The following is a 17,071-nucleotide window of genomic DNA, read 5'->3' as shown; positions in this document are numbered from 1 at the left end:
GTTGTTAGCATTATTAGCAAGTTACTAGCATGTTGCTAGCATGATTAGCAACAAAGTTTTTTCAGTAGGGAGTTGTTAAGCTTTGCTATAGCAATAGACAGCTTAAATACACCATAAGTCTTATTGTATAAAAGTTTTCACTCCCTCAATGAAAGTCTATGGGATTTTAGGTGGTTTTGATAGTCTGGTTTACGAAAACCGTAAGCCGGATCAATTAGAAAAGATATAGCAGCCCGAGTCAGACCAGTCTGAAGGTCTGACCCGAGTTTGGTGATTGTAGCTTTAAAGTCTAGGAGGAGATGCATTTTAAAATTTGGTCTCAGAAGAAGAAGAAGAAGAAGAAGAAAAAAAAGAAGAAGAAGTTTAATTCGGATTTCTTTTTCAAGCCAACTTAATAATGGAGAGTATATTAATGTCAATGAAGTGTCACTCACCCAAGCAGTTCTTCATCAACATAAATCCCCTCTCATAGCCAGGGAAACAGTCACACTGGAAACTGCCCAGAGTGTTCACACACGTGCCATGGCCACAAACATCAGGAGAGATCACGCACTCGTCAATATCTGTGAAAATTCACACACTCATGTAGAGAAACACATGAAATGCTTTATCATTTTCAACTGAATGTATGCACAGATACTCAAAGGGCAGCGCAAACCTTAATCTGAAAAGAATGAAACAATGGATTTATTCAAATAAAAGAGTTTATAATATTTGATACCAGAATGCAACTCAGTGGTCTGTGACAGCACCATTATCATTGGTTAACGTCGTCATTATTTCTCTAGTCATTCTATACTGATGGAAAGGATTCGCTATTTATATCTTCACAGACAATCAGAATCACCTGTGCAGTTTTGCTCATTGGCATCCAGTGCAAAGCCACTGTCACAACGACATCTGAAGCTTCCAATGGTGTTTCGACATTTTCCATGAATACAGATGCTTTGGAAAACTTTACACTCATTGATATCTGACAAAGAGAGGATTAGATAAATGTCATTAATGAAAAATACAGTATGAACTTTATAAGAGCAGACAGTGATAACAAATAACAGTGAAATCAAAATACTCCAGAGCAGCAGTATTTATTTGACCTTTATAGACAGCTCTGCCAGTGAGCATGTCCCCTTTGTTGGCAAAGCCTGGTCCTCTCGGGCACAGAGCATCAAACGGGCTTGTGCCAGGCTCAGGGCACAATTCACAATCTTTGCCCCAGGCCAAACCCACCGTACAGCAACACATGTCCATGCGGAAGCGTCCTGGTACCGGCTGCATACACACATCTTCATCGTAGGTGAGAAAACAGGCCTCTGAACGAACATCTGGGAAAAACAGCCAATGAAAGCAAATTTCTTTAGTGCTCAGCCTCATTCCTTTTTAACATTAACATGTTTAACATGTTTACTGCAGCAAAAGAGCTTCAGCAGCGCTGATATCAAAATAAAGTTAGTGTTTATACTACAGTATACTGGGAATGGTTATACCTCACAAGATCAGTATGATTTCCAAAGAGCCAGATCAAAAAACATGCTTCAGCACATTTAAGCCAAAAAAGTGCTCACACAAATGAACTGACAAATCATAAGGACTTCAAACACACACAACAATCATTAACCACTCGAAAGGAAACATCTCAGGTTACGAATGTAAGTCTTTTCCCCGAGAAGGGAACAAGACGTTGCACCACCTTGCCATACCTCATGCCATGCCTGCCTTTGGACATTTAAAACCGGGTGTCGTGTGTTGTCTTCTTGCTTTATATGACATAAATTATACAGAGAGATGACTGCCGTGGTAACTCACTTTTTTGTTTACTTGAAACTCTGTCTTCTTTTCCACAACAACACGACATACAAGGGAATAAACTAGAGTGCCCTCTAGTGCACTGCAAACTGTCAGACTCTGTTCCATGTGTTGTGTGTGTCCTGCTCCCCATGTGCCTTCCCATGCCCTTATTTGATTAGTTTCCTGTTCCTCCCCTGATTAGTTTAGTTCATTTGTCCCAGGTGTTCCCCATGATGTGTCATTGCTCCCAGGTGTGTCTCGTGATCCCCTCCTCCTGTGTGTATTTAAAGTGTTCCCAGTCCCTACTTCTCGGTCCGCTGTTGTACGTCTTCCGGTGAAGGTCTTCCTGTGTTCGTCTCCCTTGGTTCCAATAAAGTCCTGTTAAAAGCATTCTGCAGCGTCTCCTCGTCCCTCGTGTGTGACATCGTGACACAAACATTGAGTGCATACATCACATTTCCTCTCCACAGTGTTGTTCTCACTTCAGTAACAATGTTACATACACATCATGAACAAAAAAGTGCATATCTTCTCAGCTTTTTTTACATATATACATATAGCATGGTACAATTATACACCTGTGTAATACAATAAAAACAGACAACTGTGATTAAACACTATAATAATTAAATGAACTGTTAATATGTATAACAGTGTGTAACTGTAACATGCATAACAGAAATGACTTGTACCACCAAGGTGAACCTTAAAGGCTTACCCTTAAAACTGAACCTTAAAACCTTGCCAGGAGCTTAATGGTACATTGATTGAGATTGGATCGAGACTCGGAAATTATGTTTCTTCTGACATACTGTAGGATGTTCACAAAAATCTATCAAATTTGACTAAGCCATTCGTTGGGTGAAAAGGTGCAGAATGTGTATGTGCCACTCCATTATCCTTGAGAAATGTTTGGAACTCATCTGAGGAGAACAGAGACACTTCTGGGAGTCCACGATGACTAAAAAAATCCTCTTAGCATCTGAATAGACGTTGATTCCATTACACACACCTTGGGCTGTCTGGAGTGAGCATCCACTACTACCAAGTACATGTGTCCTTCAAAAGTCCACATGAATGCATTGCCAAGGTGACTCTGGCCTTTTCCAAGGGCCTTCATCCTTACGACACCCAGATCTCCAGTGTGCAGCTCTGTCAGTACCCTGGATCTCAGCTTACGAGGGATGAGACAACCTTGTTGAGCAGTCAACTCATCTTTCTTGTTCAAGTATGGGGCAAGCACATTGTTTGAATCTGTGATTTGTGGAAAATGTCCAGTTGCCACAATCTCCATTACTTGTGAGATAGTGGGGTCAAGTCAAGTCACCTTTATTTATATAGCGCTTTTAACAATACAGATTGTGTCAAAGCAACTGTGCAGCATTAATTAGGAAAATATTGTGTCAATAATGCAAAATCAAAATAGTAAACACTCAATTTTCAGTTAAAGGCAGTTCATCATTGAATTCAGTGATGTCATCATCCAGCTCAGTTCAGTTTAAATAGTCTCTGTGCAATCAAGTCCACGATATCGCTGGAAATGAAGTGTCCCCAACTAAGCAAGCCAGAGGCGACAGCGGCAAGGAACCAAAACTCCATCGGTGACAGAATGGAGAAAAAACCTTGGGAGAAACCAGGCTCAGACTTCGCTTCCTTACAAACATCTGAACACAACACCGGCAAGGCATCATGGTGTTTTACTTGGAGCAACTCCACAGTGTCATCTTAACTTGAGGTGCAGTTGGTAGAGGTAGTCGTGATAGCCCATCTGCATTACAGTGGTGTGCACCCTCTCTATACTGGATATTGTAATCATAGGCTGCCAACATCAAAGCCCAGTGCTGCATCTGAGTCGCAATGTAAACTTGTGCCCATACAGATATTGGTAAAAATTTCTGAGTGGCTCTGTTTCAATTCGAGCATAGTTTTGCTCTACTCTGCTCAATGATGAGGCAAAGGCTATTGGTTTTTCTTGCCCATTGTAGCGTTTGGGCCAATCAGACACACAATTATTTGTTATATTCAACAAATAATCCCTAACACTCCTCACTCAACCAACAAGCCATCTATGAGGGTCTATGGACCCTTCCCCCGAAATGAAACTAACACCTCAAAAAGGCAGAACAGGCCTCTGGTTCCATGGCAACCAAAGACAACTCATCTGATAACACTGGTTTTGCATCAGCACCCAATCCAGTTACATATGCAAAATACCATGCTCGAAGACAAAGAGTCGTACATTTTCTCTCCAAATGTTCAAGACACCATTGGCTCTTTGATCCCCCAGAGGTGTGACCTCCACAGAAGTTAAAAGGCCTCACATCAGTGTCACGCCTCTCAGTCTCTTGTCTCTCTCTCTCTCATCTCTCATTCACCTTCCCGTCTTCCAGGACCGGTGCAGTCGTGCCTGGCATGCCTCGACACTTTCCATCTGGGAGGAAACTCTCCCAATCACCACTGAGTCAGAAGAACATCTTTGGAGTTCATCACTCTTCAATCCTCTTTGCCAATATGTTATATCTTCTTGCTTTATATAACATGAATGATAAGCAGAGATGATTGCTGTGTTAACTCACTTTATTTGTTTCCTGGAAACTCTCTCTTCTTTTTCACAACAACACAAGGCCTTAGAATACTGGTGCAGTGGTCTTCCCATAGGACAGGGGTCTGCAACCTTTGCCACCAAAAGAGCCATTTTGGCCCTTCTCCCACCAAATAAAATTTGCCTGGAGCCGCAAAATATATTTGACCTTTAAATGAATAAAACACATTTTGTTGTTTTAATAAAATTGATGCAGATGTAAGGTAGTTGCCTAGTTGCACCACTAGGTGTGACTTCTGTTGTATTTGAATGTTCGTAATTTATACCTTTTTGTCCCTGGCAAGAGTGTTTGCCTGGCAATGGTAGAGTGGCGTCACGGTGTTGCGCGCTCTGCTTTAGTTAGACTTTCGCTTTAACCTGTGAACTCTTCTTTTGGCTTTTCCCTGAATTGAAATGAATGATTACTTTGTCAAGTTTTGTGTCAACATTAAATCTCGGTTCCTGTTCATTTCACAATAAAGAACCCGTGGTTGATGCCTCATTATTTCCACGGTACTCTAAAAGAATAAAAAAGAAAAGAAAAGCAGAATCCAGAAGAGGCATGAGAAAATAGATCATGGACCAAAGACATCATAGTTATGGGTATAAGTCTTTATCAGCCATGTCAGCCAGTTCAATTTCAAGATCGGGTTGCTTACTCCTGTGAATGCAGACATATTTAGTGTCCAGGGGAGTGACAGGGAAGAATAATGTGCTTTTTTCTTGTGCATTTTGCATTTTGCTGATTGCGCCGTGTAAATACTCACAATTTATGTGATTATGTTCTTCTTTGATCTTTTTCAGGAAGGGAAAATGAGAGAGCGTGACTCTGTATATCTCTGGCGACCACTGTCATCTTGCACTCAAATGCCAAAACATCCTCCAGCATCTGCACGGCTGTCCCTGGAGACTTGTGCTGTCATATCCACCATGAAGTGCAACTTTTCTAACCAATTGGCATCTTCCAGGTCGGATAGGTGAGGCCTTTGCTTTCTAGGAAGGTTTTCACATGTTCCAGACAAGCAACAAACCGTTTCAGCACCTCTCCTCTGGACAGCCACCGGACTTTGTTATGCAGCAAAAGATCAGAATATGTGCTGTCAACTTCATCTAACAGTGAACAGAACTGTCGGGGATTTAACCCTTTTGCCATTATTTTGTTCACTATCTAGATAACAAGGTATCCATCACTTCCATACATTCGGGGGGAAATGTTTGAGCACACAGTGCTTCTTGGTGCAAAATGCAGTGAAATGTACGCAGCTTTCAACCCAGTGATTTCTGAAGTAAAGTCACAAACCCCTTCTGTGCTCCTCTCATGCTTGGTGCACCATCAGTCGCCACGGACACCAGGTGGGTGGTGTTTATTTCTTTGGCTTTCAAACAATTCAGCACAGCCTCACAGATGTCCTCCCCTCGCGTTTGGCCTTTTAGTGGTATCAACTCGATGACTTCTTCCTGCGGCCCATCGGAATTCACATACCTACATAACAGCACTGTCTGCTCGATGTCGCTAACATCACCTGACTCATCACAGGCGATTGAGTATGCTGGAGCTGAATTGATGTCCTTAATTTGCTGGTTGGTGATGTTTGCTGCTATTTTAATGGCCCTGTCCTTGACGGTTTTCGCAGAGAGAGGCACATCTCTAATTATCTGAACAATTTCACGTTTATTTTTGAAGTCAGAGAATAGATGCTCTGATATTTTAATGAATGATTCTTTCATATATTCTCTGTCTTTGAACGCCTTTCCGCGAATCTCCTGAGTTGCCACAAAACTAGCAACTGTTGTTGAGTTTGAAGACTTTATCCACTGGGTGAAGTTATATTTGCTCTGCTCAGCTTTCTGCAGCAGTTCTTAAATGGCTCTCTGTTCATCTCCAGCTGGGTATGTCTCAGCAAATGCTGTGTTTTTTTTTGTTGTTGTTGTTGTTAGCCAATTTCTCACCACATATCAAACATGCCGGCAGGCCAGCATCGTTGGCAGTGAAAGCGAATAAATCTGTCCACGCAGAATTAAACTCGCTGTTTTCAGCCGAGATTTTTCTTTTTTTAGACTTATCCATAGTTAGCTTACGAGAGCAGGGGTCTGGACCGCAATATCAGCTACTCGCACGGGAATTAGACAGGAAGTGTCGCATGTTTGACTGATAAAATATTAAAACTTTATTTTCAGTGTCACATCTGTTACCTCAAATGCCAACAATGTGTAGCAAAGATAAAATAAATATAAAAATATTTTTTTTATTTCCAAGTCATTTTGTCAAGGCTGCAGTGAGCCACAGCAGGGGGGCTGAAGAGCTGCATGCGGCTCCAGAGCCACGGGTTGCCGACCCCTGCCATAGCATCTACGCCAGAATGCATCGTTATGTTCCCTTATCAGAGAACCAGCTTACATACATAACATTACACATTTTTATGCTTGTTTTCTCAACATTGCATATTTAACACATTTCAAACACATTTTAATTATTTGAATTATCACTCAGTGAGTCATTTAATCTTGTATTATATGTCTTTGGAAGGCTTTACACAGTATAATGTTTAATGCACAACATGCTGTATTTTCTTCTCTTTTTTTGGATTTTTAAATCAGTATGGTACAAACTAATCAAAAGAATAATCAATTGGTATGTGATAAACAAGTAAGGTCAAAAGTAATCTAAAAGCAATCAAAAAGTACTCACAATACATTATCTATAATATGTAACCTAAAAAAAACAATACACAGTTTTTGTCATGTAATTTGTAATAAATAACATACTATAAATTGTAAGTAATCTATCCAGCACTGATTATGTGCTACTAACAATAATAAAGTCTGATTTAGTAATAGTGGCTATGGTGAGGGTGAATGCACTATGACACAGATCTGAAGACAGCTGATACTCCAGTGAGACTCACCCACACAGACACGTCCAGTGACATCCAGTGTGAGACTCTCTGGACACTGACATTTAAAAGAACCTCTAGTGTTCACACAGTGTCCATTATGACACACACCGGGGAACACCTCACACTCATTCACATCTACACAAGGAGAGAGAGGGGGGGTATTTTAATTAACTAGGTGAAATTAAGTCAAAATCAGATAATCTACAGTTTATGTGTCTCTCACTTTAATATGACACAAAATGTCACCTTCACACGAAGCCCCTCTTGGCCGAGTAAATCCTCGTTGACATACAGGATCTGTGTACATAAATAATCGCTGAAATATTATTTGAGTCTATAACCAAAACACAACATCAAATAAATTGGATATCAAATTTTTAAAATAAATATCAAAATATTTTTTAGCATACAGTATAATAAACTAATAAGGCTGCAATTCAAATATAATAAAAGTTTCATGCAGGGGCTGAATAAAGGTGAAAATAAACGAACTGTGTGCAATCAAGTCCACGATATCGCTGGAAATGAAGTGTCCCCAACTAAGCAAGCCAGAGGCGACAGCGGCAAGGAACCAAAACTCCATCGGTGACAGAATGGAGAAAAAACCTTGGGAGAAACCAGGCTCAGACTTCGCTTCCTTACAAACATCTGAACACAACACCGGCAAGGCATCATGGTGTTTTACTTGGAGCAACTCCACAGTGTCATCTTAACTTGAGGTGCAGTTGGTAGAGGTAGTCGTGATAGCCCATCTGCATTACAGTGGTGTGCACCCTCTCTATACTGGATATTGTAATCATAGGCTGCCAACATCAAAGCCCAGTGCTGCATCTGAGTCGCAATGTAAACTTGTGCCCATACAGATATTGGTAAAAATTTCTGAGTGGCTCTGTTTCAATTCGAGCATAGTTTTGCTCTACTCTGCTCAATGATGAGGCAAAGGCTATTGGTTTTTCTTGCCCATTGTAGCGTTTGGGCCAATCAGACACACAATTATTTGTTATATTCAACAAATAATCCCTAACACTCCTCACTCAACCAACAAGCCATCTATGAGGGTCTATGGACCCTTCCCCCGAAATGAAACTAACACCTCAAAAAGGCAGAACAGGCCTCTGGTTCCATGGCAACCAAAGACAACTCATCTGATAACACTGGTTTTGCATCAGCACCCAATCCAGTTACATATGCAAAATACCATGCTCGAAGACAAAGAGTCGTACATTTTCTCTCCAAATGTTCAAGACACCATTGGCTCTTTGATCCCCCAGAGGTGTGACCTCCACAGAAGTTAAAAGGCCTCACATCAGTGTCACGCCTCTCAGTCTCTTGTCTCTCTCTCTCTCATCTCTCATTCACCTTCCCGTCTTCCAGGACCGGTGCAGTCGTGCCTGGCATGCCTCGACACTTTCCATCTGGGAGGAAACTCTCCCAATCACCACTGAGTCAGAAGAACATCTTTGGAGTTCATCACTCTTCAATCCTCTTTGCCAATATGTTATATCTTCTTGCTTTATATAACATGAATGATAAGCAGAGATGATTGCTGTGTTAACTCACTTTATTTGTTTCCTGGAAACTCTCTCTTCTTTTTCACAACAACACAAGGCCTTAGAATACTGGTGCAGTGGTCTTCCCATAGGACAGGGGTCTGCAACCTTTGCCACCAAAAGAGCCATTTTGGCCCTTCTCCCACCAAATAAAATTTGCCTGGAGCCGCAAAATATATTTGACCTTTAAATGAATAAAACACATTTTGTTGTTTTAATAAAATTGTAAGGTAGTTAAGGTAGTTGCCTAGTTGCACCACTAGGTGTGACTTCTGTTGTATTTGAATGTTCGTAATTTTGTCCCTGTTGTCCCTGGCAAGAGTGTTTGCCTGGCAATGGTAGAGTGGCGTCACGGTGTTGCGCGCTCTGCTTTAGTTAGACTTTCGCTTTAACCTGTGAACTCTTCTTTTGGCTTTTCCCTGAATTGAAATGAATGATTACTTTGTCAAGTTTTGTGTCAACATTAAATCTCGGTTCCTGTTCATTTCACAATAAAGAACCCGTGGTTGATGCCTCATTATTTCCACGGTACTCTAAAAGAATAAAAAAGAAAAGAAAAGCAGAATCCAGAAGAGGCATGAGAAAATAGATCATGGACCAAAGACATCATAGTTATGGGTATAAGTCTTTATCAGCCATGTCAGCCAGTTCAATTTCAAGATCGGGTTGCTTACTCCTGTGAATGCAGACATATTTAGTGTCCAGGGGAGTGACAGGGAAGAATAATGTGCTTTTTTCTTGTGCATTTTGCATTTTGCTGATTGCGCCGTGTAAATACTCACAATTTATGTGATTATGTTCTTCTTTGATCTTTTTCAGGAAGGGAAAATGAGAGAGCGTGACTCTGTATATCTCTGGCGACCACTGTCATCTTGCACTCAAATGCCAAAACATCCTCCAGCATCTGCACGGCTGTCCCTGGAGACTTGTGCTGTCATATCCACCATGAAGTGCAACTTTTCTAACCAATTGGCATCTTCCAGGTCGGATAGGTGAGGCCTTTGCTTTCTAGGAAGGTTTTCACATGTTCCAGACAAGCAACAAACCGTTTCAGCACCTCTCCTCTGGACAGCCACCGGACTTTGTTATGCAGCAAAAGATCAGAATATGTGCTGTCAACTTCATCTAACAGTGAACAGAACTGTCGGGGATTTAACCCTTTTGCCATTATTTTGTTCACTATCTAGATAACAAGGTATCCATCACTTCCATACATTCGGGGGGAAATGTTTGAGCACACAGTGCTTCTTGGTGCAAAATGCAGTGAAATGTACGCAGCTTTCAACCCAGTGATTTCTGAAGTAAAGTCACAAACCCCTTCTGTGCTCCTCTCATGCTTGGTGCACCATCAGTCGCCACGGACACCAGGTGGGTGGTGTTTATTTCTTTGGCTTTCAAACAATTCAGCACAGCCTCACAGATGTCCTCCCCTCGCGTTTGGCCTTTTAGTGGTATCAACTCGATGACTTCTTCCTGCGGCCCATCGGAATTCACATACCTACATAACAGCACTGTCTGCTCGATGTCGCTAACATCACCTGACTCATCACAGGCGATTGAGTATGCTGGAGCTGAATTGATGTCCTTAATTTGCTGGTTGGTGATGTTTGCTGCTATTTTAATGGCCCTGTCCTTGACGGTTTTCGCAGAGAGAGGCACATCTCTAATTATCTGAACAATTTCACGTTTATTTTTGAAGTCAGAGAATAGATGCTCTGATATTTTAATGAATGATTCTTTCATATATTCTCTGTCTTTGAACGCCTTTCCGCGAATCTCCTGAGTTGCCACAAAACTAGCAACTGTTGTTGAGTTTGAAGACTTTATCCACTGGGTGAAGTTATATTTGCTCTGCTCAGCTTTCTGCAGCAGTTCTTAAATGGCTCTCTGTTCATCTCCAGCTGGGTATGTCTCAGCAAATGCTGTGTTTTTTTTTGTTGTTGTTGTTGTTAGCCAATTTCTCACCACATATCAAACATGCCGGCAGGCCAGCATCGTTGGCAGTGAAAGCGAATAAATCTGTCCACGCAGAATTAAACTCGCTGTTTTCAGCCGAGATTTTTCTTTTTTTAGACTTATCCATAGTTAGCTTACGAGAGCAGGGGTCTGGACCGCAATATCAGCTACTCGCACGGGAATTAGACAGGAAGTGTCGCATGTTTGACTGATAAAATATTAAAACTTTATTTTCAGTGTCACATCTGTTACCTCAAATGCCAACAATGTGTAGCAAAGATAAAATAAATATAAAAATATTTTTTTTATTTCCAAGTCATTTTGTCAAGGCTGCAGTGAGCCACAGCAGGGGGGCTGAAGAGCTGCATGCGGCTCCAGAGCCACGGGTTGCCGACCCCTGCCATAGCATCTACGCCAGAATGCATCGTTATGTTCCCTTATCAGAGAACCAGCTTACATACATAACATTACACATTTTTATGCTTGTTTTCTCAACATTGCATATTTAACACATTTCAAACACATTTTAATTATTTGAATTATCACTCAGTGAGTCATTTAATCTTGTATTATATGTCTTTGGAAGGCTTTACACAGTATAATGTTTAATGCACAACATGCTGTATTTTCTTCTCTTTTTTTGGATTTTTAAATCAGTATGGTACAAACTAATCAAAAGAATAATCAATTGGTATGTGATAAACAAGTAAGGTCAAAAGTAATCTAAAAGCAATCAAAAAGTACTCACAATACATTATCTATAATATGTAACCTAAAAAAAAACAATACACAGTTTTTGTCATGTAATTTGTAATAAATAACATACTATAAATTGTAAGTAATCTATCCAGCACTGATTATGTGCTACTAACAATAATAAAGTCTGATTTAGTAATAGTGGCTATGGTGAGGGTGAATGCACTATGACACAGATCTGAAGACAGCTGATACTCCAGTGAGACTCACCCACACAGACACGTCCAGTGACATCCAGTGTGAGACTCTCTGGACACTGACATTTAAAAGAACCTCTAGTGTTCACACAGTGTCCATTATGACACACACCGGGGAACACCTCACACTCATTCACATCTACACAAGGAGAGAGAGGGGGGGTATTTTAATTAACTAGGTGAAATTAAGTCAAAATCAGATAATCTACAGTTTATGTGTCTCTCACTTTAATATGACACAAAATGTCACCTTCACACGAAGCCCCTCTTGGCCGAGTAAATCCTCGTTGACATACAGGATCTGTGTACATAAATAATCGCTGAAATATTATTTGAGTCTATAACCAAAACACAACATCAAATAAATTGGATATCAAATTTTTAAAATAAATATCAAAATATTTTTTAGCATACAGTATAATAAACTAATAAGGCTGCAATTCAAATATAATAAAAGTTTCATGCAGGGGCTGAATAAAGGTGAAAATAAACGAACTGGCTCTTTCTGCATACAGTTTCCTTTAATCAAAATAAGACACACACTACGTCACTTCTAGGAAACAAAACACGATAAACTGAGCAACCACTGAAATGATGAGATCTGACCAAGAACAACTAAGAATGAGGTCTATATATACATAGAGAATCACTAGGGACTAAACGAGGTAATGAACTAGACACAGATGTGACACATGAGGGCAAATAAAAAACTATGGTAATATATTAACAAAGACAGGAAACTGAACCGGGAACAGTGCAAAACTAACAAGAGGCAGCAGGGCAGGATCGATTGCAGGGATTTTAGGCAGAGCATAGGGAGGAGTCTGATGGGAGTTTTTCCCTTTTGGGTTTCCCCCACTATGTTGCTTTCATGTCAGTTCAGGAAGCTCACTGTGACTGCTTCCAATCTGACCGATTAATGTGACTAAATGTGATTAAATGTGTCTATAATTCTGAGGAATTAGATGCACAAAGAGCTAAGGCAAGATAATGGAGGAATTTATATTCGGCTCATATATTCTCTCCAATGTAGTCGAATTATTCGCATGAGGAGAGACTGTGTAAGCGGAGGATACCCCAGTTGAAGAGCTGCTTGCAAGCTATCTCTCCCCTGGCACTGCATCCTCTTTGAAGGCTCCCTCCTTGCCAACAGTTGGCTCTTGAGGAAGCTGAATGCGCTCACTGTGATTAGTAATGGTGAGGGAGATCCCCTCTGGCTTGACTTTTTTCTTGTGGGATGAAAGTCAGGTGTTTGCACCTCACGGTTTGAGCTTTGTGTCTGTTGAACCTTTTCACAAAACAGGCCTGTGTGGCTCTACAAACCAGAAAATGTCCACCACCATGAAAGGAAAAGGGAAAAGGACGTGACGTGTGGCCAAGTATCGTGTTCCATGCTTGGAATTTGTGCTCTGCATTTCATCCATCCAAGTGCACACACACAGCAGTGATTAGTGAACACACACACACACACACACACACACTGTGAACACACACCCGTGGGCAGCCATTTTTTGCTGTGGCGCCCGGGGAGCAGTTGGGGGTTCGGTGATTTGCTCAAGGCTCTCACCTCAGTCGTGGTATTGAGGATGGAAGAGAGCGCTGGTTATTCACTCTAACCAGTTATTCACCCTAACCTAACCCTAACCCTAACCCTATTCGGCAAGGCATGAACGAAGCAAGACAGGCCTGTGTGGCTTTACAAACCATAAAATTTCCACTCAGCAATGCTACCAGCGGCAGCGCACGGTCAGTGCACCTGTCGTTCTTTGGTTGCTACAGTTGCCACAGTGGGCGTCTTTACCAAGGAGAAAGGGAACAATCTTTCTCCTCATTACTTTGATCTGACAATCTGACCTCTTTGGTCCTCTTTAAGTCTGGTACAGAGTTGGGGTCTCAGTCCGCAGCTTACAGGAGATATATCCCTCTCTGGGGGGACGTGAGGGCTGATGGTTACCTCCTTAGGGTTCACACAAGGTGAACAGAGTTGAGTAGGGCAGTATAGATTCCCTCTACTTCATTTCCCTTCATCCCCAACAACTGCTGGGTTTTGAAGTAGGGATGTTTGCTCCCCTTTGGATGGGTGCTCTACTATAGCCCTGGTTCAACAATGCTAATAAGTAGAGGAAGTTTGCCTGCAAGATCACCCCTCCTAAAAGAAAATGACAAAAAATGCCTTGGCTCAAGACAGGGTATGAGATGCTCTCCCCCAACTACACTGGGGTCTTTAAGTAGGGCCTATGCTCCCCTGCAGCTTCCTAAAGATTTAGGCTACATGTCCACCAAAGCTGAAAATAAAACAAAAACGCGGTGCTCTCAAGCGCTCATAGCTGGGCATTTTCAGCAGAGCGCCTGGAGTTTGCAGCTGGCTAAAAACGCCCTACTGTGAGTGCTTGAGAGTGCAGTTTTTATACCGCTTTGACATGGTTCACATGGGCTTCCCCAGGCCGCTCCCAGCGTCGCACAGCACTGAGACCTCAGTGTAGCTCCGTTAATGTTCACTTCACAGCGGCCATCCTGAAGGGTTACCCAGCACGAGCCCTTTAGACTGTCTGTTGGGAAAAAAAAAACTCCATGAGCTTGTTTTAAAAATATTTTCCAGCATAAGTGTGAATCATGAAGTTAAAATAAACATAATTTACCAATACATAAAAGTTCAGTGGAGTCCAGTTCACTTCCTAGTGGGCACTCACAGGAGAAAGAGCCTGCATTGTTCTTACAGACTCCATTAACACACGGGCTGCTCACACACTCATTCACATCTGGAGAACAGAGCACTGAACAGTCATATGATCTGACTGCCTTGAGAACTGATTAAATATAAAGATATGTACGCTACAGTTCAAACATTTGGAATCATTAGGATTTTTCATATTTTTGTAAGAAGTCTCTTCTGCGCATCAAGGCAGCATTCATTTGATCTAAAACACAGTAAAAACAATAATATTGTCAGATATTATTACAATTTCAAATAGCTGAATATTTTGTAAAATGTAATTTACTCCTGTGATCAAAGCTGGGATTTTTTAAGAAATTAAAACTTTTCAGCAAGGATGCACTAAATTTATCAAAACTGACATTTGATCAAAAGTGAAAGACATTTAAAATGTTACAAAAGATTTCTACTACAAATAAAGTTATATTCACCATTCAAACTGCAAAAACTGTTTTCAACATTGATAATAATCAGAAATGTTTCTTGAGCAGCAAATCAGCATATTAGATCATGTGACACTGAAGACTGGAGTAATGATGCTGAAAATTCAGCTTTGATCACAGAAATACATTACAGTCTAACAGATATTCACATAGAACAGTGGTTCCCAAACTGGGGTAAGAGTACCCGCGGGGGCACGCCAGGTGACAGGTGGGGTATGCAAACAAAATGCTGAAATGTACTGTTAGTTTAATTATACCACACCTAACATTCAACAAGGCACGTATTTCTTACAGGCTAAATATAAAGACGTGCCTCCTTTAGTGTGCACAGAGCAAAATTGTAGCCAGGTAGTGCCAGAAAAGGTCAAATTCATGACATCCAATCAAATTACCCCATCTTTTGCAGTTAAAAAATATGTGTCCACTCAAGTGTCATGTGTAAGTGCATGTCTTTACCTACTGCATGTAATTCGAATGCACGTGGGTTGGAACGAAGCAGCAACTGTTTGTAAAATTAAAATGGATAAGTGGCTGCAAACATTTAGGCCTGTAGCCACAGAAAGAAAATCAACTCCCAGCAGCTCGGATGATCCACAGTCCTCTGACTGCACCCCGGGGTCCCTCCAACAGCACTTCAGCTGCAGGTGTTACTCCAACCCCTGCTACTCTTAACACCGATACAGACAGCAATTCATCGGAAGTTACAGCGCCAACTGAGGTTCAGCAATTCATAGAAAGACCATCAAAAAGGCGTAAATATGATGAGAAATACATTTCATATTGTATTATATACATTGGCAGTGAAGAAAATCCCAAACCACAGTGCGTTATATGTGCAAAAGTACTCACTCATAACTGCATGAAGCCAGCATTTTTACACAGACATTTAGAAACAAAGCATGCTACTTTAAAAAAATAAACCCACAAGAGTTTTTCGAAAGGCAACTAAGACAACTCGGGAGTAGTAAGGCCCTTATAACAGCATCAGAAAACCTTACTAGGAATAGTCTGGAAGCATCCTACATGGTGAGCTACAGAGTGGCTAAGATGGGCAAATCACATACTACTGTGGAGAACTTAATTCTTCCTGCTACAGCTGATATTGGAGGTGTTATGCTTGTGGGAAAAAAAATACAGAAGATGCCGTCATCAGACAACACCGTTTCACGTCGCATCGCTGATATGGCAGAAGACGTTTTAAAACAACTATTGCTTCGCATAAATTCCAGCAAATTCTTTTACAAATCAATGAATCAACTGATGTAGCTGGTTTGGCCAGGTATATTTATGATGGTTTAGTTATGGAAGATATGCTTTTTTTCAGACTGTTGGAAGGAGATTTTCCAACTTTTAGATGGCTTTGTAACATCACATGGACTTCAGTGGACAAAATGTGTGGGCATCTGTACTGATAGAGCGAAAGCCATGGCAAGGAAGCAGAGTGGACTGGTAACACGCGAGCATCGACAGAGCTGGCCACCAAAGGAATGCCTGACCGTCTTAAGGAAGTTTTGCAAGATACTCTGAGAATTGTAAACCTTGTTAAAGCAAGGCGTTTGAATTCTCGTTTGTTTTCTGCATTGTGCAATGAAATGGGCAGTGACCACGTCACACTGTTACTCCATACTGATGTGCCATGCCCGTCCAGGGGAAAGGTACTGACATGATTGTTTGAATTGAGGGACGAACTTAAAGCTTTTTTATTGACCATCGCTTTGAATTGTGTAACCGCTTACACGACGAAGAGTGGCTCACTATACTGGCCTATCTGGGTGATGTTTTTCCCATCTGAATGAGCTGAACCTCGGATTGCAGGGAATTTCCACCACTATATTTAATGTGCAGACAAAATTGAGGCCATGATCAGAAAGTTTGCTCTCTGGACTAATTGCATTAACGAGAACAACACAGAAGCCCTTTTGTCATTGCATGATTTTTTTGCTAGCAAACAATCTCAACCGTACTAACAGCGTTAAATGAGACATAATGAAACACCTTGTAGGAGACATCTTGAAGCGCTACCTGCTGAAAGGACCATGTGAAGTAATCCCAGAATTATTCTCAATAGCTACTTAGAAAAGTTTTAGAATTTTATCATATGTTAATGTAAAAAAAATGTTTTTTTATTGTATTTGTTATATTTGTATTTTTTAATTGTTTGCCATGAAAATAGCCTAAGATGCTGACCTA

General features: G+C 41.0%; 1 protein-coding gene across 1 annotated transcript in view; it reads right to left on the bottom strand.

Moving 5' to 3' along the window:
• The window catches only part of LOC107705843 (fibrillin-2-like), a 154,781-nt gene that overhangs the window by 109,910 nt on the left and 27,800 nt on the right, over window positions 1–17,071 (bottom strand). The window contains exons 15-21 of the mRNA XM_016509340.1: window positions 14,365–14,484; window positions 14,137–14,274; window positions 11,976–12,026; window positions 11,739–11,864; window positions 1,098–1,325; window positions 848–973; window positions 435–563 (exon numbers count right to left, since the gene is read on the bottom strand). Of these exons, the coding sequence (XP_016364826.1) occupies window positions 435–563; window positions 848–973; window positions 1,098–1,325; window positions 11,739–11,864; window positions 11,976–12,026; window positions 14,137–14,274; window positions 14,365–14,484 (918 nt within the window). The remainder of the gene's footprint in view (window positions 1–434; window positions 564–847; window positions 974–1,097; window positions 1,326–11,738; window positions 11,865–11,975; window positions 12,027–14,136; window positions 14,275–14,364; window positions 14,485–17,071) is intronic.

The sequence above is a fragment of the Sinocyclocheilus rhinocerous genome, unplaced genomic scaffold (assembly GCF_001515625.1).
Source record: "Sinocyclocheilus rhinocerous isolate Xijiao unplaced genomic scaffold, SAMN03320098_v1.1 scaffold924, whole genome shotgun sequence".
Lineage (NCBI taxonomy): Eukaryota > Metazoa > Chordata > Actinopteri > Cypriniformes > Cyprinidae > Sinocyclocheilus > Sinocyclocheilus rhinocerous.
The sequence above is the reverse complement of the archived record's forward strand: the minus strand, read 5'-3'. Positions and strand labels throughout refer to the sequence as shown.